The sequence below is a fragment of the Charadrius vociferus genome, unplaced genomic scaffold, assembly GCF_000708025.1.
Source record: "Charadrius vociferus isolate BGI_N301 unplaced genomic scaffold, ASM70802v2 scaffold16, whole genome shotgun sequence".
Classification (NCBI taxonomy): domain Eukaryota; kingdom Metazoa; phylum Chordata; class Aves; order Charadriiformes; family Charadriidae; genus Charadrius; species Charadrius vociferus.
Window position 1 is genome coordinate 95,057 of NW_009649167.1, and position 23,356 is coordinate 118,412.

Below are 23,356 nucleotides of genomic sequence, written 5' to 3' on the forward strand. Positions count from 1 at the left end.
GCACATAATGAACAATTAAAACATCTGTATAATCTGTATCGATATGGTGTGTCAATAAATATTTGGCAAAAGCTATGGCATATTCAAAATACTACTTTTTTCACATTCTGGATGATGTATATTCAAAATATAAAAGTTCTGGACATATGTGTTGAAGTTAATTTCAGTTTGTCATCCCCTTTCTTTCCTTGTAGAGCACTCCAATTCATAAATTCATAACATTATTAAGCATTAAGGCAGATTTCTGAATAAACATTGTATGCCTGTCAAAGGAAGGAATATTATATGAAATACAGTTTCAAGTAGCAGCAACCTGAGAGGAGCAGTAACTCCACAAGTGCCATTACTGGAATATTTTAATGAAACAGGAAATTAAGCAGATTACAATAATCTGAATGAAAGCAAGGAGATTTCCCACATGTATTTATTCGCTAAACCTTATCGAGATGATTGTGATGTAGCAGACATCCAGTTAGGCCGGTGTATTAATATCCATAATAGTAAAATCATTTCAGCATGTTTTTTAAATATGTATTGATTCTTGGACATTTTTTTGTAAAAAAAAAAAATTGTATTTGCTTCGTATTGATAATCTTGACAATTAAATATCAATGATTTCATAATATATTTTAGGCTATTGGAACTCCATCTGTTGGCGTCTTACTAAAGCAGCTAGTGCCTTTGATGAGACTTGAAAGCATAGAAATAACAGAATCACTTGTGTTAGGATTTGGAAGAACAAATTCCCTTGTTTTCAGGTACTTCCCCACTTATTCTCAATTATTTGCCTCTAATTCAAATGCATTACTTTTGTTGTAATTTGAATATACTCAATTTTTTATTTGCACTTTAGACATTAGTGTTTATGTATTGATTAAAATATTGATGCTTTTCAGAGGAGATCAGATTTTGTTTACAAATACATTTTTTTTAATTTAGGGAATTAGTAGAAGAACTTCACCCACTAATGAAAGAAGCCCTAGAAAGAAGACCAGAGGTTAGTTGAGGAAATTAAATGTACTAGTTTGTTTAAATTGCAAAATTAATTTAAAAGTAGTGATTTTGTCTCCTTGAAAAACAAAAAAGTTCTTTTATACTAAGTAACAATTTAAGCTCTGTGTGCAACAAGAATTTTATGAATTGTGTATAAGAACATAATTTAAAACAATTCCATAAAAACTTAGTTTAATTTAAATTATATCAGTGATACAAAATGTGCAATATAAAAATCTATTCTGAGGAAAAATTTCCAGTCAAATATGGAACCTCCTCATAGGGAACTCAGATATATTGGAAATCTACTTTCAATATCTGGAAAAAATATCTAGTAACACAGCTGGGCTACAAGCACATTTTGTGGCAGTGGTCAGATGTGCTTTTTATTTGCAGGGTAGGCAGGGTCATCTATTTCAATTTCAATGCACTCTTTTTGTTTATTATAAATACAGCAGGTTAACTGGCAAAGTCATCATTGTTTTCACTTTCATTATAGTCCTGTCCTTCTTTGTAATAGAAGGTATTGCTAGAAGGGATCCCAAGACATCATGCGATCTGTCCAAGGGAGGATGAACTAGTCTTGTGTCATTTCTGACAGATGTTGCCTAAACTGTTCTTAAAATCCTCTGGTGATAGGCTCTGTAGCCTGACTAAGCAGTTTAGTCACAGGATGTGTCTATACGGCTAAATGGGAAAGCCATGGGGGGAGCTTGAATACAGGACCTTGGTTCCCGTTCTGCTCAATTTTCCCTCCCTGGCTCTGTTTTGGATCATTCAGCTGGCTCCAAGACAGAAATCTGAGATGGTGCTGGATATAGCTCACACCCAGGAAAAGCCCCAGAAGGCACAAAGCCACCAAACTTGTCCTCCACCAAACTACTCCAGCTGCTTTTCCTCTGCAATGCTTCCCCTCATCCCCGACATCCCTGTGTGCAGCAGCCTAAGGGCCGGGTTACAAAACCACTGCTGTGGCTGCAAAACACCCCCCAGGTTAGAGCAGGCAGTTTGTGATAAGAAAATACTTAGTGATAACGCCTTGGGCCAGAGAAGCATTGCACAAGTTGCGCTAGGCAACATGGTCATAGCCAGCCTTTTTGGGGGCTCCTGGAGCAGTGTGAATACGAGGCAGCCTATGCCGCTTGACTTTGGGGCCATGAACAGTCCCTGTCTCTGTTTGCCAGTGTGGACACAGCCATTGTGTCCATGCAGCTCTGCTGAGAAGTCTGCACGGCTATAAACAGAAAGCAATGTTTTCTGTGTTAATACTGTCCTCTGCCCAGGCTTGTTTACTTGGTTCTCAAGTACTTTCAAACTGTGTGTTCACTGCTCTGTCCTCCACGGCAGTTTCAATAAGGTGTCCTCATGGCGACTTGGTGTGCTGTCCTCGCCTGCCAAATGATAGTCTTGGTGAAGAAGCCGCGCAGAGAATGGTCAGGAAAACGTTAAATCATTAATAAGTGGACAGAGGCTCTCAGCTATGCCCAATATGGAAATAAACAAAAATTAGTTCACCCGGCAGGCACTTCATCCACATTAAGTTTTGCGTGGACAATTCTTAATAATTCTGCATTTGGCAAATGTCCACTACCGTTTCCACTCTGTGTTGCTTCACACCTCAATTCACTTGTGAGCCTTCCATCCCTATGAAGTCTTTTATTTGAAGGTCACTTGTTTTGGTAATGGGCAGAAGTGGATTAATACACGTTAGTGCAGCCACTGCCTCTGCATTTCTGCCTGTGCACTATTGAAGGCAACTTAGACTTGAAAGGCCTTTTCTGGAAAGATACATATCCAGTCTACCCTCAGGAAAGGAATCACAAGAATGCAGAGATTTACAGCATGCTGTACGAGCAAATTTAGCACATGTAAATTTCAGCAGAGGAATATGAGAACAAGAGACTGCAATGTTAATCCCTGTATTGCTCCTGATACGAAGAATTGGGCCACCGTCCTGCAGGCAGCACCACCCGCAAACCCAGGAGTCACTGTATATGGGTCGTGTAGCTGTAGAGAACATGGCAGCCCTCCCTGTCAGCAGGCAGGTATCCAACACATCAGAAATAACTTCCTTGAACTGACATATGCTATGACTAGAAAGAGTACAGCCAAGAACTGCAGGGGTAAACCAAAATGGACATTACACAAGGTCCACCATGTGGGCACTGGCACAGAGCTTGCCAGATCGCCTCTGACTCTGTTGCAGGAGGCAGCAGAGCCTGTTGAACGCTGTTACAATAAAACTGTTTTTTTCTCTACACGCGCTTCGTGGAATCTTTAAGGTGTAAAGGGAAAAAAAACAGGGCTCTAAATAGGACATATGAAATGGCATAATGATTTGAATAAAACCTTTGGCTAGGATGCTGCAGCCTGCCAGTCCTGGGTCAGAATAACAGGGGGAGTATCACTTCCTTTTCCCAAGAGTCTGCTACTGGCCGTCGGCAGAGCCGGAGTCCTAGGCAAGATGAGCCTTTGATCTGTATTGCCATTCTTACATTCTGAAGAGGAAATTTTGAGCTTTCTCTGAGCTTTTCTTGTTCTGGCAGCAAATTTCTTTGAGAGCAATGGCAGCTTTTTGACCTTCTCACATTTTTTGCTTAGTGGAGATGTGGGGTACAAAGCAACAAGTCAATTTAGCCCTTCAGCAAAGAACAGGCCTTGTTGCATTCACGTCTTTCAAGGCAAGATGGAAGACAGAAAGGACAGCTTTCTAGAACATAATGAGATACAGTGAACCAGTTAACAACAGAGTAGTCCTGTTCCATGGGAGGAGTATGTTAACAGTGTGTACAACCGCTGCAGCCAACGCATCCAAGAGTGTACTAGAGCGGTGTCTGCTAGGAGCTAACTTGAATGTGGGTGGTCATGTAGCTGCAGGATTGCCAAGTTCAAGAATGGAAAATCACCAAAATATTTTCCTGGTGTCTGGATATCTGTTCTGCACTTCTCAATGCTTCCAGCACCCAAACCAGGTGGTGTTAACCTAACATGATTATCACTGCTACCTGAAGATAGCATGTTTTTTGGCATAGGAACCTTGAATATTAATTAATTAATTTTTATCCAGTAGGTCATTATTTCATTTCCCCATTTTCAATGAGGACTAAGGTAGCTGTTAACTCTTTGTTCAAAAATAGTTACAAAGATAAAAATTTGATCATGTTCTGTGTTGGTGTATAAGCACATTGTTATGGTGAAATATCCAAAAGCAGTCAAGTTCCTTCATGAAGAAAATGCTTGAACTGGAATTCTTAAATCTCACTACTGTGCTGACATTTCTGAAGTTACTAGTTTTTACTGTATGCACCTATGCATATAAAAATCATTGTGTTTTTTAAATTCCAAGAACAAGAAACGTCGAGAACGTCGAGATTTACTAAGACTGCAGTTACTGCGAATTTTTGAACTACTTGCTGATGCTGGTGTTATAAGTGACAGGTAGGACTATCACTTGTCATAAATAAGTGAAATATTTTTCAGTGTTTACAACACTGAGTTTATGTCATTATGTTCTTTGAAGAATTGTGAATTCTGTCAGATGTTGAGAGATTTTTATTAATTTCTTCAGAAAGCTGAAGTATAACTCCACTGTTACTCTGTATTAATGTACAACTTTCCTTTATGCTAGTACAAATGGAGCCTTAGAAAGAGATACATTAGCCCTTGGAGCCTTGTTCTTAGAGTATGTTGATCTGACTCGCATGCTTCTGGAGGCTGAAAATGATAAAGAAGTCGAAATCCTTAAGGATATGAGAGCACATTTCAGTGCAATGATTGCCAACTTGATTCAGTGTGTTCCAGGTATGGTGCTAAATTATCTCAATGTATGATGAAATTGCATTTAATATATGTAGTGGAAAAGTATTTTTTTATTTCTTTTTTTTCTGTGCTTTTTTCGCTGCTTGTGAATTGTCATATAATGAATGGAAAGAGGAATGTGGACAAAAATGTATTCAAAAGTCCAGTAAGAGTCAAATAAAAAAATAGTAAAGCTTGTGGAAGCTTGTAATATACATATATATAAGAATCATGTCTTTAAAAGCCCAGCAAATAAATTGTCTGTGACCTCCAGATTTCATTGATGTAAGGCCTTCTTTGCTTCCTTTTGGCTTTATTGCCAGACTCTTTATAAACTCACACAGGGCTTGACAAATATAGGTAGGTGCAGAAAAAGTACAATATTAAATGTAATGAAAAACTTGCCTGAGGTGTTGAGACTATATCCTATGTTACCTGACTCCAATTGTACAGCACACATTCCTCAAATTTATTTCATGCTTTTTATATATTGCAAGATCACTTCAGAAATGTAACGTAATTCCAATAGGAAAAAAAACCAAACAAGTCTGCTGTAAATTCCATGTGATTACTGGAAGATAAAGTCTGGAGATTACTCAGTCTATGTAAATCTGATGTCTCCAAATCAGTTATGACAGGATGTAAAAGCATTGGTAGCAACAAATAAGAAGGAATTCTAAAGAGTACAGTAAGGGAGTAAATAATGAATGTGTGTTTTCATGTACATTCCCAGTGTGCAAATTTTGTCAAAGTCATAGAGTTGCTTTCAGCTGTGAGATGCATAAAAAGTACCTAATAGTTGAACAAGGTAAGGAAAAAAATGGCATCCCTGCTATTCTCATTTAAGACAGTAAGAAAATACCCTTTGAGCTGAAGTTCTTAGCTGCTGCTAATAAAAAAAATACTGAATTTCTTTCCTTTATTCCTTTTCTGAATGATGCTTATTAACAATATAGAATTTCTTCAGTAGTTATTTTGCCAGGAGTATTTGCAAAGGCGTTCCTCTCATTCTCATGTTCTACAAGGCACATGACAAATGACTGCATGTTACATGAATTTTCCACAATGAAACAGCCATGTTGTATGTTTTGAGAGAATACAATAATAACTGATGCATTTCAATAATTCAGAAATATATTCTGCTAACAAGACAGCTTTAAAATACATCAATAACTAACAAAGCCATAACATTTAACTCCTAGCAAACAAATGTTTATTGTGTCAACATCTGTCATCTTTAGCCACTGTTCATATTGATTTGCGTTAGTATTGTCTAGCTAGACTTAGTTGGCTTCCAGCACAGTTTCTAGGTGAAAAATAATTGGCCAGTAGCAGTTTGCCAGTCTCTTTAATAAATGTAGTACTGCCTCTGTTATCATGTTTTACTTAGGGGAATTAAAACTACTGTTTAAAAGATTTCTCTTTTTTTCTCCACATGGTTAAGAATTCATAGATATTATTCATTTGCTGAGGTAATTTAGCTGTTCAGAAAATATACCACAGCATTGTCATAAACAAAAAGGCACCAGGTTTCTTTTCTTTCTTGTCCCTACCTATTACCGTATTAGAGTAAGACATATGTATTGTTTGGGCTAGCGTTTAAAAAGTTGGGGGGAAAAAAGTAAATATTTGCCACCAAAGGAATGCAGGAGGCAGTGAAAAGCCTGTTTCTATAACTTGTTTCTTGCATGCTGTTTCTAAAGTCAGGTGTACGTTTGTATAACCACACATTAATTCGGAACCGAAGGTTCCTAGAAATAAGCTACATCTTGTTCACTGTTAGATTTTTAAAAGGAGCTTAGATACTTTGGAGTAAGTGTATATTGAGCATTTAAGAGAAACTCCCTTTTTGTAGAAATTTGAAGTTCATGTCATCATCTCTGCCACATGAATGTGTATTAACAACTCACATTAACAAATCACAACAATTTCTATTTCTGTTCACTTAGTTCACCACAGGAGATTTCTCTTCCCTCAGCAGAGCTTGAGGCATCACCTCTTCATCTTATTCAGCCAGTGGGCAGGACCTTTCAGTATTATGTTCACACCTCTGGACCGGTACAGTGATAGAAATCATCAGATTACAAGATATCAGTATTGTGCGTTAAAGGTATTACAGTTTCACTGTCAAAATCAGTAATACCAGTTTTCTAGTCAAAATAAAAGTAATTGTTGGGTTTATTTTCTTTTATTTCACAGAAATTTGAATTGGGATACTTGACGCAAACTTGTATAGCCATATGTACATGTACAGTGGTATCATAGAGTATAACAGTATGAGCCACTCAAGTTATGCATTTTTTTCTTTGTGGACACTTTTCAAGGCTAATTATTTTCAAAACCAGAATGCATTTTAAAATTTTATGTAGCTGTTCATTAACAGGTTATCAGATTCAGTGAGAGGATATTAGGGTCTGAAATTAAATATAGTACAAATTGACTATCACATGCACATCTCAGGACCGCCTCCCACGCTTGCCTGGATACATGCTCAATAATAACAAAACATTTCTGCGGCAAAACCAGTTGCAGCTCACTCACAAAAGTAAACTGGGAAAATAATAACTTATGTACTTGTATAGGCTGCATCACTTGGTATACAACAATTTGAATTTCTGCAGAAAGACACTATTAAAAAATATGTGGTTTTTAATTGTTTTTGTGGCTTGATTTGTAAAGACTGGGTAAAATGATAAGATGTATCTTGAAGAATGGGAAAACTGGGCTGTAATATTCATGCCAAAATGGTTAAATTCAGCGTTATCTTGAAATCCAGTGACATCTATAGCAACATAATAATTGAATTCTAGCAAAATCAGCTGTTACCATTTTCACCATTGTTCCCTCAAAAATAAAATCAAGTTGCAGTCCTGTTAGCCTGGACCTGGGCTTAAATCAGTTTGGAAGGTTCATTCTTGTTACTTTTTTGTGTAACTAAAGTTCCTTGTGTTTTTAGGCCATGTCAGCTGTGCTCTGCTGTGGACCTGTATTTGATAATGTTGGTCTTTCCCCTGACGGATATCTTTACAAATGGCTTGATAACATTCTGGCTTGTCAAGATTTACGTGTAAGTACTCATCAAAATGCAATACTGATGAATAATTTTAATCTCTGTACTGGGTGAGTAAAGAGTTTGCGACTGTAAGAACTATGACTGTATATGTTCTTTTTTGAGCAGGAAACAATAGCTTTATGCAAGGCTCTAATACAAAAGTAATTAATTTAAAAGCATTAAAACAGCAAAGGAATTATTATTTCTGAAAATATAATGTAGGTAAATAATAAGCTAAAAAAATTGCCTTATGGCTCAGTGTTGCTTGCAACAGAAATTTGGGCTTTTCATCTGCTGATAAAGAAAGGTTAAAAATGGCTTGAGCTCAAAAATATTTATATTTCTATTTGGAGGACTTCCATCCACCTGCTTCAGGTTTCTGTGGAATAAGAATGTGAAACCCCTTCCTGCTTGGTAACACAGATGCTGATGAAACAAATCCGAGTGAAAGTGAGTGGGTGGATCTTCCAAAGAAGTCAAGAGGATAAATGATTCAGGAGAGGAAAGAAAGATTTTTATTTTTTTCTTTTTAAAGAACATGTAATAATATTCTTGCAGTTTGCTCTTCCATTTCTGTGAAGATGCATTTTGACTTTGTAACTACTCAGTCATACTTCTGTATTTATAGCTGACTGGACTATCTCTTTGATTAAGGAGGAGTAGATTGGTGATTTACATCAAGTGGAGAGAGAGAGAACTTTCTTTCCCTTTGTGGTATCTTGCACTTTGACCTGCTGTTCTCCCTAGTCTCCTAACAGCAGAGGTGACTGTGATTGCTAAAAAAATGCAAACAGCAAAACCTAAAGGCTTGCGGAGGAGCTAGAGGATACATGCTGTAGAAATGATAATTCATTAGGAAAAAAAAAGGTTGGACAAAGTAGAAGCAAGAAAGGATAGCTACAGAGAAAATCTTTTGGAAACTAGATATGTTGGTAGGGATGGAGCTATAAAGATATGTGTAAGTCATATATATAATTGAAATTCTTATGGATGTGGAAAGGACACACACAGAACATGACAAAAGATACACTTTTCCTCCTGACATGTTTTCATTATTATCAACAAATAGTATATCACCATGTCTAATTGATCATTAGTATATACCACTCATAAAGTAACCGGGGGCAAAAAATTACCTTTAACTTTTCCCCTTGAAGTGCAAACTTTGAATATGATAGGTGAAATTTTTTTCCCCTAAGGTAATTACTATAATTCATGATTATTCATTATAACGAAGGACTGTAAATAAACTGCATTGCCTATACAACTAGTGCGGATTTAGATAAGAAGGATCCTAACCGGTCCATTAACATCACAGAAACACAGAATCACAGATGGTAGGGGTTGGAAGGGACCTCTGGAGATCATGTAGTCCACCCCCCCTGCCAGAGCAGGGTCACCTACAGCAGGTCGCACAGGACAGCATCCAGGCGGGTATTGAATGTCTGCAGCGTCAGAGACTCTACCGCCTCTCTGGGCAGCCTGTGCCAGTGCTCTGCCACCCTCAAAGGAAAGAAGTTCCTCCTCATGTTTAGATGGAGCTTTCTATGCTGCTTTCCAGTAGGTCAGCCCCCAACCTGTACTGGTGCATGGGGTTATTCCTCCCCAGATGCAGTACCCTACACTTGCCCTTGTTGAACTTCATAAGGTTTCTTTCTGCCCAACTCTCCAGCCTGTCCAGGTCACACTGAATGGCAGCACAGCCTTCTGGTGTGTCAGCCACCTCTCCCAGTTTTGATTAAATACAATTTGCAGTCTTTACAAGTAGTTACCTACACTTGGTGACAGAGTACTATTAGACATGCGTGTTGGTGTTCTAGTACTATCCTCTACTGAAGAATCATAAAGGCACAGTCCGAGCCTTAGTTGTGATGTGTTTGTAGCAGTGGTGGTACCAGGATTAAGTGATACATGGTCTTTAGGGAGAGCTGTTAGATTGCTTGATGTAGTTGGATTAAACATACAGGTTTTCATAGACCCAGGCTTGCAAAAGGTATTTTTCTTTGTCTGCTTTGCTTCTGTGTTAGTCAAAAGAAGGATAAACATGGAAGTGTGTCACTTCATGAAACTCACATGAAAGGAAATAAACATTTAGAAAATCAATTAACCGATACAAATGGAACCATTTTTCATTTATGTAGTCTTCGTACATACAATTTTCTTTTACTTATTTTGAATATTCCATTTTCTCCTTGTTTTGCCTATGTCACTCTAAGAATTGTAGAGAATGAACATACCTGATCTCACCAATCATGTTTTGACATATGTTTATATGCTCAGGTTCATCAGCTTGGCTGTGAAGTTGTAGTCCTGTTGCTAGAACTGAATCCTGATCAAATCAATCTTTTCAACTGGGCTATAGATCGATGTTATACTGGATCATACCAGCTTGCCTCTGGATGTTTCAAAGCCATTGCAACTGTGTGTGGAAGCAGGTATTTATTAATCTATTAATCCACACTTTCAAATGTAAAGAAAACTGAAGGTTCAGCTTGTGTTGTAAAGAATTGTTGGTCACACGCTTACATTATATCTTCTCAAACAACTCTTGGGGACTGTATCACTTTATTTCCTTGATTCTGTGCTTGGTAGAAGATGCTCTTACTATATGTATATTTGAAATCTGTGGCATTTTTATGCTATTGTGCTCATGAAGATGCAAAATAATCATAACACTTCAATTTGAACATAGGTCATAAGTCTAGTTTCAAAAGATTTGGCGTGGTTTTTCATTTACTTTATAAAAGGAAAAATACTTTAAATGTTACTAGCTTGAAAGTAGTTATTTTGTTCTTTTTCTAACTGGCTTTGCTTTGATTTTGTAACCTGTTCCTGTTCTGTACACTGGTGTCATCATTGCTGCTAATGCTAAGCAAGCACAATCTACAGGAAGACACAAATGCAAATACTGCTTTTGTGTCAGGCCTTCATAAAACTGTATCCCTTTTTTGGTATTTTTACAAGACATTTATAGAGACATTCAGTAATAGTCTAAAAAATGAAGATAATTTGCATCTGATTAAAATAAATCTTAAAAAATTTACTCTTGATGAAAAATATTTTGGCAAGATGTCTGATCAGCATAGTTCAATAGAGAAATACTTGGGGTATAGCAAATCAAAACAAGTCAAGTATTTTAGAATTTATCTGTAAAAATACTTTGTTTTTACAGGAATAACTAGACTATAGACTGTATTGTACTGAGATTTTAAAAATATTAATGGAATTTTGTATTTGCAAATTCAGTTATTTTAAGAGGTTTTTTGGTTTAATGAACACATAAACATAGCAGGTTTTCAGCCAGTCTTTTTTCTTCAGATTGTGTTACCTATGCCACTGTTTCCTAAAAATTAATCGTTCCCACATCTGCAGTAAAAATTGAGAGTGTGATCTGCGTGATTTACTTTGAAGGGGAAGTCCGACTTCTATCAAATTGGGAATTGTTACTAATATTTGAAAGCTGTTAACAGTTTTTCCTCTATCATCTATCAACATGTGTAGAGAGGCTACTGCTTAAACCATTTGTAAAATGAGCAGTAGTGTATCCCATTGCTGATGTCCATCTTTCTACAGAGAAGCTACTTCCCTTAACTTCTTCTTTATTATTATTTTCTAAACTTAGTGGAAGGACAAAGAGACACGCACAAAGGTTGGATTGGAGCTAGTATTTGGAATTACTAAGAATGTCCCATGACACACATATCTGCCATATTTTTTAACACTGAAATGTCCAAATAGGGCATTCTGCAGCCATCCAGGAGCACAGTAGCTCACATCTAGGATGAGAAATAGATGGTTTGTAATTCAGTCACATGCATTTACAAATTATTATGAGAAAGCAGAAACTTATTTAGTGAAAATCCAAATATTGTGACATGGGAATTGCTTTTTCTGGCAATATTCTCATTTAACATTTTAATATGTTTACCCTTACAATTAATACTGACTTTATAGACAGTGGACTTTTTGAAGCAGTTCTTCATGTTTACTCTTTGAAAACAATTTTGATAGAAGAGCCTAACACCTGGAAATGTTCATGTCAGAGATAGTGTCTTTTCTCCAAAGGGACTGTTTTAATTGCAGCTTAGCTTAAGAAGTACTTTATCCCTTGAAATTTTTGTGCTATCCATCTTCTCTCATGGGTGTTGGACTGTTCTATAAACACTTTATGTTATAAATGTAAATGAATTAACAGTTACAGACACAGGTATTGCGTTTCTCACTGTGGGTAACTCAGTGCATTCCTAAGCATTAGTCTAAGGTAATTATAAATAATCCCTCCTTTCTTCCCATTCACCAGATGGCCCTTTGATCAGGCAGCATGTATTCATAAGAGCTCCCTTTCCCATATTCTGGTGGCAGAACGGAGAAAAGAAAGCTCTTTAGACAATATTACGGAGTAAATCAGAGTGAATATTATCTGCATTCCTCGCCAACATTCACAAAGATATGCTGTTTATTCTTCTAGGAACTATCCTTTTGATATAGTGACGCTTTTAAACTTGGTGCTGTTCAAGGCATCTGACACCAACAGAGAGATTTATGAAATTTCCATGCAACTTATGCAGGCATGTATCAGCTACTTTATTTTAAAACAACCAAATGCATGTGTCCTATCTTTGGGGTTTTGTGTTAACTTCTTATAAAGTACTGCTTCTTTCCTTTGTAGTTTTGTTTTGAAAATAAACAGTTAGTTTTGTCTTAGCTGTAATTATTTATGGGAATATTTACGTAAAAATTATTGGAAAAATATTAGTTATGGTGTCTGTCAAATTTTGGAGAGTATACTCCGAAGCACATAGATCATTCTCTGATATGTAAACTTGAAACGCTGATGTTAATGAATTTTTATTGTCTCATTACATTATTTTTTTTTCTCTTTCATAGATCCTTGAATCAAAGCTTTTTGTTTATTCAAAAAAGGTAGCTGAGCAAAGACCAGGCAGTATCTTGTATGGTACACATGGTCCATTGCCACCTCTTTACAGCGTCTCACTTACCCTTCTTTCATATGAACTGGCAAGGATGTATCCTGAACTTACCCTTCCACTTTTTTCAGGTACCTATATCTATTTGACATATTATCTGCTTTACTTTTTTGTACAAATGGTAGAGTGCTAAGACATTTCCACCTGTGAACAGCAGTTCTGTTTATAAATTTAGCTTGACCTGGTTTTATTCTGGTTCAGGTCAAATCAGATTTAGGAATGCAAAATATATTTCCTACAGGTACGTACACAAAGTACAGAACAGCTATTTAAAAACCTCAGTTGGGGATTCTGTGCCGCTTGTGCCGTCTTAGGGTAACTTTGAAATTACAAGGGCCCTGGATAAGTTAAAGAGACATTGGCACGCTCTACTATAATGTGTTCTGGTGTTAAGCATAGCGATTCTTCTTATACATACATTTATATAGATGATACTTGTGAGGATAGAATTCTTCATTTTATATAAACATGACTTTAACTTTGGGAAGATTGATTGCATGTGTCCAGTTTTGCCAATGATTCAAGTCACTCTGCATGACTGATCTCTACCTTCTGTTGTTTGCCACATCTGCAAGTCATTAGTGTCATTTTAATTTTATCAGAAATACATTTTGTCAGGGTTACTGAGAAAAATGTTAAAGAATCAGACCTGCAGGAGCACCATTCAGAATATGCCTACTCTGAGACCATTCCTGGGAACAATTACATTTTGAGACCTCTGCCTATTTTAATCCATCATCTCATGTGTTGCTCTAGTTTTTAAATAACAATGCAGTGTCTGTAATCGTGGGAATTCTTTCTGGCTCTTAAAAACACTTTCTGTTGTTTTTACTCAGTCTGTAGGGGCTGGAGGGCGGGTAAAGGAACAATACATCATCCATTTCTTAGTGCCCAAGATACCATGCGTTATAAATAGTTGGCGTAGTGAAATTCTGATGGCTCATTTATCTTCAGAAAGGAAAATATTGTTCATTATTACTGTTACCATCTATTCAGGTTGCTCTAGTGGCTATATTGTTTAAAAGAATTCAGATACACAATCCAAATCAGAGCCTCTTTCTATACATCTAGAAGTGAGGCAGTGAGGAAAGAGAGGAAATGTTAACTGTAGTGATTTTACAGAAGAATTCTGGTAAAGAGAGCTAATGTGGTTCACCTTGGCAGGAAGCCTGTCACTTTATTTCTTATCCCAAATTTTCCAAATCCCTTTCCCTGACAGTGCCAGTTCTTTTTTATATAAACTACATATGAAGTGCTGTATACGGCATTTCTGGACTGGCAGCCGACTACAAATTTTACAGGGCTTCCCACAGGAAATCAGACTCCTAATATATGCAAGGTGTTTTTGTAAACTCAGTATAATAAGTACCTTAAGATTTAAAACATAGCTTAGAAATGTGGAAGCTGATGGGGAACTTCTAATTTTGCAGAACATTTTTTCTATGTTTATTGTAATTCTCCAAAAGCTCTTGAAATTTTAGAATAACAGCAAGTAACGGAATTATCCTTTTTCCTTTTTATTGACATCCATTTCACTTAGTGCATAATATGGCACAGTAACAATGAGTGACTTACTGTTTCTAAGCCCAGACTATGTTAGTTATTTTAGACAGAAGACCTGACCGATTGCTTGTTATTATTGACCATTGAATTAATGTTTCTCTTCAGGAAACTCAGGTACGTGCTTCTGTATGCTTGTGGTTTGCAAGGTAAAAACCATCAGGTGGTCTAACGCATCAGATAGGTAATTTAAACCGTGTATATAAGGTTTTCTTCATAAACTAATATGTTGTCCTTTTCAACTCTTACTGATTTAGAGGTAAGCCAGCGATTTCCAACAACACATCCAAATGGAAGACAGATCATGCTTACCTATCTGCTACCATGGCTTCATAATATTGAACTTGTAGACAACAGACTGCTCCTCCCTGGTTCAAGCCCTACCACTCCAGAAGATGAACTGAAGGATAAGGATGGGGAAATAGCAGTCACAAGTGGACTAAAAGGCAATGGCTGGGGCTCTCCTGAGGCCACCTCACTGGTTCTTAATAATCTCATGTATATGACAGCCAAGGTAAAAAAGCAAAACAAACAAAAAACCCCAACCTGTAAATTAGTTTCTGAAAAATTCAAACTTATGTTTCTTAAGCAAAAGGTACTTAGGCTGCTTCTGTTTGATACCAGAAATTTTGCACTGGAACAGTCTGTACTATCAGACACAACCTTCTTTTTGAAGAAGTTCTTTCACTTTTAAGGACAATGCTAAAACTGTTCCCTTTCAAAACATGAACAAGGATAAGTGTTTTACCCTCTTTAAAAAAAAAAACAAACACAAAACTTAAGAGTGAGAACATTAAGGATTAGTTAGAGAGGAACTAAGTTCAGTTCCCTCCTGTATCACCTCCCAGGTTAATGTCTAAGGCCGCAGATGAAAGTTTATTTGAGGGTGAGAATGAGCACCTGGAATTTGTCCTACTTAAGCTCTTGTACTTTCTAGGAAACACTTAAATATTCTTTAAGAGAGAGAAAAGGAAAAAATCAGAATAAATTTCTAAGGTGCTAGTTAAAGCATTCTTTTGTAAATGGGAAGATATTTTACATGTCAGGTCCTGATAAAGGACCAGGGATTCCTTTTTTTCAATTACTTTTTAATGTGAAATGCCTAAGCAGCTGGTGAAGAAGGTACTGGGAATCCATCTTTTCCTTCTCTTTGGTGAGTTGCAGGCTGCTATAGTAGTATGCTGTGCCTGCTCTGCCACAGCTTTTATCAGATTAAGTACGTATGTCTAAACTGCTAAATATGTAAACTCCAGGAAGTAATTCCTGGTACCTTTGTCATGGGGGATGGAGCAGTTCACATTTCGTATCCTGTTCAGGGTTAATCCTCTTTTGAGCAGAACGTCTGTATCCATGCTACATAGCAGTTGATTCTGGATCTTGTCTCATGTTGAGGCTCTGTAACTAAAACATAATTATTATTTTGTGCACATTTTTTCATACAAGTATGTCAGTGGGGGCTGTGCTTCAGCCCACTAGAATGTTTTTTTGACACCTGTTGCATATCCAGGGCATGATACTGCCTTATGAATTATCTGATGGTACAAACTCTCTATGATGTTATTAGAGGAATTTTGTGGGTTGAAAACAGATGTGGTGCAGTCTCACCTTTTCTGCCAACCAGCAGCAGTCCTTGGAGCAAGTTGCTTCCAAAACCACACAAAGTTTTTCTTCTAGAGTCTTCAAAACATATTGATTGACCTAGCTTTGAGGCTCTGTGTGTGCTAAAGGATCTGGCACCTGGAAGTGTCAGTGTAGACGACAGTAGATGTAGATGTCAGTGACACTGCAGAAGTAGCTAATATGTATTAAATAATTTTCAGTAGAATAGCCTGACCTAGAGATTACCACTCCTCTCCTAGCAGAATATCAATCTGTGCAGTGGTTAAAACAATCTTCTCAAAGTGGGAGCCAAAGATTTTACATAGGAAACGTAACAACTTCAATTCTAGACTGCCGCATCCTGGATGCATGCACTAACCATTTAAATGATTAATCATTCCCCATTGCATCCCCATTGCAAAACTGTGTTTTGCAAAAGAGAGCAAAAACTGCTGGTTTTGCAATGTGGAAGCAAAGGACTGTCTGATGCTTCATTCTGCTAGGATTTACTCAGGGGAGAGGTGCCAGATTGCTCAATGCCGTGAAGGCTGAAGCACTTAGGTACAGACATGCAGAAACAGAACTTCATTTGCTTGAACAACTGTAAAGATGAAACCAAATAAATCACTTGATTTCAGGATCACCCTTTAAATTTACATTCCTGAAAGACTTTTTTTGTGATTTAAGTCCGTCTGTGGATCTGAACCTAAATACTTTTAAATAGACTTTGTGCTTTGAAGTCTGTCAGGTAGCTTTTGAAAATACTGTTTTGTCACAGGTTACAGCATTTTACTGTTGGTTTTGCATGAGAAAATGCTCTAAAAGAGTATGCTGTAGTTTGGAGGTCGGCATATTTCAAGGAATGTATGTTTCTGATCCTTTGCAGTATGGAGATGAAATTCCCGGACCAGAGATGGAAAATGTCTGGAATGCTTTGGCCAACAATGAAAAATGGAGTAACAACCTTAGGATAACACTGCAGTTTCTCATTAGTTTGTGTGGTGTTAGCAGTGATACCATCCTTTTACCTTATGTAAGTGTTCGCACTTTATTTTATTTACTGTTGGTGGCACAGGTTTTAATGAAGAAAACAGCTATCACCTATAGAAAATTAATTCCTGTTTCAAAAATAAGAAGTACCAACATATTCCCTAGCACACTGTACAAAATTAAATAGCAGGAATAAATGAGCCAAGAAACTGAAAATCAAGGAAGGAATCGAGTAATGAGAATCTCAGTCTCCACCAGTGGAGCACACCTCATTTCATGCAAAAGGTGGGCTCCTTTCAAGCAAAAAGCAACTTTGCATGTCTGTGTAAAGGTCCAGTAATATGGACTGGCCATATATTACCAGAATGAATGAGAAAATATATTAGAAACATTTTTTCATGTCAGAATTGCACAAAAATATGTGATTTTATATATAGATTTAAAACTTTATTAAAAAGACAAAATGACTGTTCAGGAATTAAATAACTTGCATGAAAAATGAAGAGAAGTGAAAATATTAAATGCTTATAATTTTCTCAGTAATCAATTAATTTACAAAGCTATTAGTTAAATTGTGAAAGCCTTTAAACAGCAGATGTTATATCATGAATGGGACATAACATGCTATGATCTTATTAGTTTTTTTGTTGTAAAACTTTAGGTGTTCCTTCAGAAAAGCATGTAGTTTTAAGAAAGTGCTACATTCTGTTCTCCTTTAGCAGACTAAGGCTTTCTGTGGGACATCTCAAGCGACACAAGATATCTAACCTTTATAAGCTCTTTAGCATATCAACTTCTGCCTTTGCATGGCTCTCATGAATTCTGTAACTGTTCCTGCAATGTGCAAGTCAAACTGTGCAGGATATTGTTATTATTCAAGTTTAAATAAAATCAGGCTGTCTGAGAAAAGCAAGATAGTCTCATTCCCATGTTCCTTATTGCTCAGTTGCTGGGTGAAACAGAATCTAAATTTAGTACATATTCCAGCACAATTACAATATGCTGTTTTATTAGTTAGTCTCCTTCTATTGATTTCCATGAAATAAATTTGAAATTAATATTAATGTCATAAGACTTATCTAAAACCCCTCACAAACATACTTCATTTACAGTTGTTGAAATAACACTTTGCTTAAAGTGTTCATGGTGACTGCTAAACATAATAGAATGAAACAAATGTAGAAGACCATAAAAATTTTCAAGATGGTGTTATTGTACCGTAGACATCCTGTTGGTTTCCTTTTATTTGTAGGGTTTACTGTTGTATATTATCAAATCAGTGCATATATATGCCGGATTAGTATTGCCTAGCTAATCAAAAGAGGAAAGATTTGAAAGTGGAGTTGCTGTAAGAACAAGCTCCAGGTTTATATGAGAAGAAAACAAAGGGGTGGGTTCCAAATATCTTGAGGGTAATGAAGATCTTTCCATCAGTTTTGACAGAGGCTCTCCATTCTGTGTTGACCGTGCTTTGAGCAGGAGGTTAAATGAGAGACCTCCCAGGTCCTTTCCAACCTGACCGATCCTACAATCTGTGACAACCTTGGGATCAGGAGGAACTATGTTGGCAGAGAACAAGTGGAAATCAGTGAGATGAGAGACAAAATGAGGGCTGTTGTATTTCTGGCTGCTCAAAAAAGGAATAGGGACAGTTTTGTAAAAGGAAGGAGTAGTCCTGTGCTGAATATGTATTCTCACCGCTAAATCTGTAGCCTGATTGGAAACACCTAATAACCCCGTCGCCCCTTGCCCAGGAGCCCCTCACATATTTCACCCACATCCCATCCAGATAATTGCCAACGCAGAGTTTTCAACACGTCCTTTTTCCAAAACTGTTGCCATTGCACAGCCTTGAGCAGCCTACCTCAAATCCCCTCACTACCTATAGCACTTCTTTCTTCAAATTCTTTCTGAACCTCCTTGCCTAGAAACCTTGGCTCTCACAGTCCTGTCCTCCTACAAGACAATACAGTCCTCTTACTCCATTCTGCTTTGGTGTCTCCACCAGAGTGTTTTCAGCACTCTGTTTCGGTGTCTCCATCTTCATCTGCTCAGCATCTCCTATTTTGCCTTTGGGACTTCTCTGCTCTTCTTCCCAGGCTTCCAGTGGCTGTTAACAAGACAATCTGGTCTTCACTGGTGGCTGCAGCTGACAAGGTTCCTGTGTTCTCTGCCACTATTGTTAGTCTGTGTTTTATAATGTTGAGTTAAAAGTGTGATTCTTGGATTTTGCAAAATCTGAAAAAGTTTTCAACTTCTGTAGGAAGCCTGACTGTGCTTATGAGTCACCTCTTAATTGATACCTTTGTCTGGAGCAGGGAAACACACTGGTGCTTATCACATGCATCTGCTTAGCATTTTGATAATGCCCTGGAGTTACAGATAAGAAATCATACCTATAACTCTGCTAACTACACAAGACTTCTGATACTATAAACATGTCTTCCATTATCATCTAGATAACACATACACATTAGCAAATAAAGATAATTTCAACAGTTTATCAGCACTGTTCCAGCTTACCTGAGCTCAAAAGACCATGCAGTTGCAAGTTTGCCAGTTTACCCATAAGCAGTTGGAGCCCTCTGTGCCCCAAGGCAGTCATCAGCTGCTTCATGCCTTCAGCCATCTGTTCTGCCTGTGTGGGTCCAAGCCAAAAACATGCCTCACTTGTTTGGGTTTTTTTTTAAGCAGCTAAATTCATTGTTTTGTCTCTTATGTTTCCTTTAAGCCTTTTTTCTCAGTGCCCCAGTGCAAATTGCTGAGCTGCCCTTTTTTTCATATAAGTACTGAAAGATTTCTTAGAATATTTACAGTTCAGAAATCTCTTCAGCACTCTTCAGCAAAGGCTTAGTGTAGGGACCGTAACCCCTTCTGGCGTGAAAGGAGCTGGAAGCAGCACTGTGAGCCCAACTGGAAATGAGCCTTGGAAAGGAGGTAGATTTGTATCTGGAAAGTCCCTGGGAAATTTTTAGCACAGTGGGGTAAAAAGGGCTTTGAATATGTGAATTTTCTCTAATCAAAAAAAAAGGAAAGAAAAAAAGAAGGAAAGAGAAGCAGTCAGAAAGTTATTTTAATGGAAGTATTTAAGAATATAAGAACGGCAATACTTGGTGAGCCCAACAGGCAATTCAGTCCAGTGAATAGCCTTATAATATAATATAGCCTTATAATATAATAGCCTTATAGCTCCACTATAAGCAACTGTTTAGGGTCATCTTTAAAAACAAGAAGGCAAGCACAAACGGATGCTTCCCCATATGGTCTCCCAGCTCCAGCAATTTATGAATCAAATGTTTTTGAGCCAGAGAGAGTCTCTGCTTTTAATACAATCGGGGTTTTTTTTTCCTCAAGAATTCAGTGTAATTTGATCTCAGTATCTCAACAGTCCTCATTGCTGCGGTGCATACAGTAAGGGTTGAGGTCTTGTTAAAAGATTTATAGAAATTCCCAGAATTTCTATAAATTATACTCTCAGATTTTTCAAATCAGGATGCATGAAGTCTGTAGACATGATTTCTCTGCCTTTCTTCCATATGTGCTATTACTTTGATGACAGATATAAGTAGCTATTCAGAGCCTGGCTTATTCTTTGTGGCTACAGCTACCTCTTTCACATCAGCCATATGTGGAAATATAGGCATGAAGTTTTGGGTGGATCAAGCTTTCTAGATGAGGTTTGCTCTATTTAAGAGAGTAAGGTTCACCTTCAGTGGAAATCACATACTCAAACTATAAATCCCTGAGTGTGATTCAGAGTTAATGCTGATATCCTTAAATGATAGGTACAAAATTAGGTGGGTTTTGTATATGTGTATGTTAAATAGTTATATACATAAACAGCTCATTTGTGGATGGTAAGCAAAAAACTTTGGGGTAATTATCACAGATTCACTCTGCTGGGGAAATTATCTTGATATCCAAGCAAGCAGTTTTAGTTTTGTATGAACAAGATGGATACAGTTGTATGGTAGTGGTGTCTGTCCAGAAGTGACATTTGAATTCTTGATCTTTTCAATATTGCAGTGTAACATGTATTGATTTCTTTGGAAATGCACTTTAGGCAGAGTTTAATCACTGTTATTTTCTTCTCTAGATAAAAAAGGTTGCAATATATCTATGTCGCAACAACACCATTCAGACAATGGAAGAGCTTCTTTTTGAGCTGCAGCAAACCGACCCAGTGAACCCAATAGTCCAACATTGTGATAATCCTCCATTTTACCGTTTTGCTGCCAGTAACAAAGCTTCAGCTGCAGCTTCTGGTATGACCTAAATACACCTTTCAGTTACGCTCTCCTGCTCTTTTGAGTCTTCATCTCTTTGTAAAAACAATCTCTTACTTTTGCACCCATTCAGATCTGTGTATATATAAAGTGCAAATTTCAAGGCCTTGTTGCATATCTAAATTACAGTTCTTTTTGATGCCTAATGTTATATATGCTTTGTAAACATATGCTTAATTCTCTCAACTATTTTGTTAGGATATTACCAATGTTTGGTGCTGTTCAGAACTCATATGAGGTGGTTCTCCTACCACTAGTTTCTCAGAAAAAGAAGTCATGGTCAATGCTGTGATCACAGCAGATACACCAAAGCAGCAGAGTTTCCTGAAAATTGAGAGCCTCAGCTGTGTGGCAATTCTGTTTTCAAAGGCCTAATGCTATTTCCAAGCTGCAGTAGTCAAAGATATTTAAGAGACACCAACCCCAAATTTAACCTTGTCGATGTTTTACCAAATTCTTGAAAAACAATAGGTTAAGTCACCTGAGAATGAGCTTAATTCAAGGAGTGGAAGAGAATCATTATGTTAGTCTAGCCATCAAAGCATGTAAACTTTACACCATTCAGCCATGCAAGCAGGTCCTGGTTTGTAGAGGTAATAGTGTTCATTTACACGTGCTAGTAGTTGCAGGGTAATCACTTTGACTGTGGCTGCTAAAAAAATTTAAGCTATGGACTTTTACTGCTTTTCAAATACTGTCTGCTGCATGTAACGGGTGTTCTTATTGACATCTCATATACAGGAACGACCTCTAGCAGTAACACTGTTGTAGCTGGCCAAGATAATTTTCCTGATGTAGAGGAGAACAGAATGGTCAAAGAGACTGATGAAAGGTTTGTGGTTTGGTGTGTTTTTCTCCAAAATGTATGTGCTTTCCTAGGCTAAGGGTGAGATGTTGGGCAAAGTTCTGCATGGTTTTGTAAGGAACTCTGATGCTCAGACTGATCCTTGGTGGCATTACCCCAGTAAGACCATTTTCAAATGAGCATATGTAAAAGTTTTTTTTTAAAAAAGCTGTTCACGTAATTATAGTTTCTGACTGTCGTTAAATAATACATTGCAGAGGAACATTTGTTAAACCTACATGGAATGAATTGCACTAAGTAGATTGTGCATTTGTAGGAATTATCCACAAAGGAGAAAGAAAATCAAGAGTGTGTACCAAATAATAACAATGTGCGTGATCACACCTTTTGATTTCATGGACAGCAAGTAAAATTTAGTATGCAGATTTGTATCCATGATTGCAAGGACACCTCCTTTGTCTGGATAAAATGTCTTACAGAGGAAAGATATGTAATATATCTTGCTTAGAAATCATATATTCAGTTTAGTCTTTTGCCGCTTACGGTACATACTGACAAATGATGAATGAATAAATGCAAAGCTTAAGGACCATCAGATCCTCAAGCACAGACAGGTATGTATTTCTTCTCTCATTGAAACCATCTTATTTTTGTAAGAGAAATTTGAATGACTTCTAATAGCATTGATTAGTAAATGAATTAGTATTACATTAGTCTGTTGTTCCTGATAGTCACTAGCATCACTTAAGTAGTTCAACCCAGTTTCCATAGGTTCAGGGCTTAGAGGTACAGAGACAATTACGTGTACTTCAGAACCTTGTGGATTCCTTGCCTTCTACGTTATAAGCATGAGTAGCATTTTGTCAGGTTAGTTATGTCTGTCTGCTAATTTAAATGCAAGTAAAAAATTGCACTCAATCTTAAGTACTAAGTAAGGTTTCAAACTGCTAGTAAAGAGGATTTGACTCAAAATGATGGCTTCCAGCATATGCACTAGAAGTGTACTTAAAAGGAAGACAAAACCATCTTTCCTCTGATTATTTTTTCTGATTTTTTTTAATTCTTTACATAAATGTTTATGACTATATAGTTTTAAGTTAGATTTTTGTTTAGTTGATTTGCAGATAAGTTGAGCAAACTTAATCTCATGCTACACTTTAAGTCGAACTGTGTTTTCAAGGTTTCTTGTCTTATGTAAATTTTAAATGTAACCTCAAAAAGGTTTTTGGCATTCAAATCTGCCAGAGACTATATGATAAAAATTAAAGGAAGATTTAAAAAGTTC

General features: G+C 37.0%; 1 protein-coding gene across 1 annotated transcript in view; it reads left to right on the plus strand.

Moving 5' to 3' along the window:
- The window catches only part of FRY (furry homolog (Drosophila)), a 180,333-nt gene that overhangs the window by 92,412 nt on the left and 64,565 nt on the right, over positions 1-23,356 (plus strand). The window contains exons 23-35 of the mRNA XM_009888386.1: positions 634-758; positions 940-997; positions 4,340-4,431; positions 4,622-4,794; positions 6,741-6,901; positions 7,748-7,858; positions 10,124-10,278; positions 12,312-12,411; positions 12,731-12,902; positions 14,649-14,905; positions 16,877-17,023; positions 21,077-21,245; positions 22,008-22,098. Of these exons, the coding sequence (XP_009886688.1) occupies positions 634-758; positions 940-997; positions 4,340-4,431; positions 4,622-4,794; positions 6,741-6,901; positions 7,748-7,858; positions 10,124-10,278; positions 12,312-12,411; positions 12,731-12,902; positions 14,649-14,905; positions 16,877-17,023; positions 21,077-21,245; positions 22,008-22,098 (1,811 nt within the window). The remainder of the gene's footprint in view (positions 1-633; positions 759-939; positions 998-4,339; positions 4,432-4,621; positions 4,795-6,740; positions 6,902-7,747; positions 7,859-10,123; positions 10,279-12,311; positions 12,412-12,730; positions 12,903-14,648; positions 14,906-16,876; positions 17,024-21,076; positions 21,246-22,007; positions 22,099-23,356) is intronic.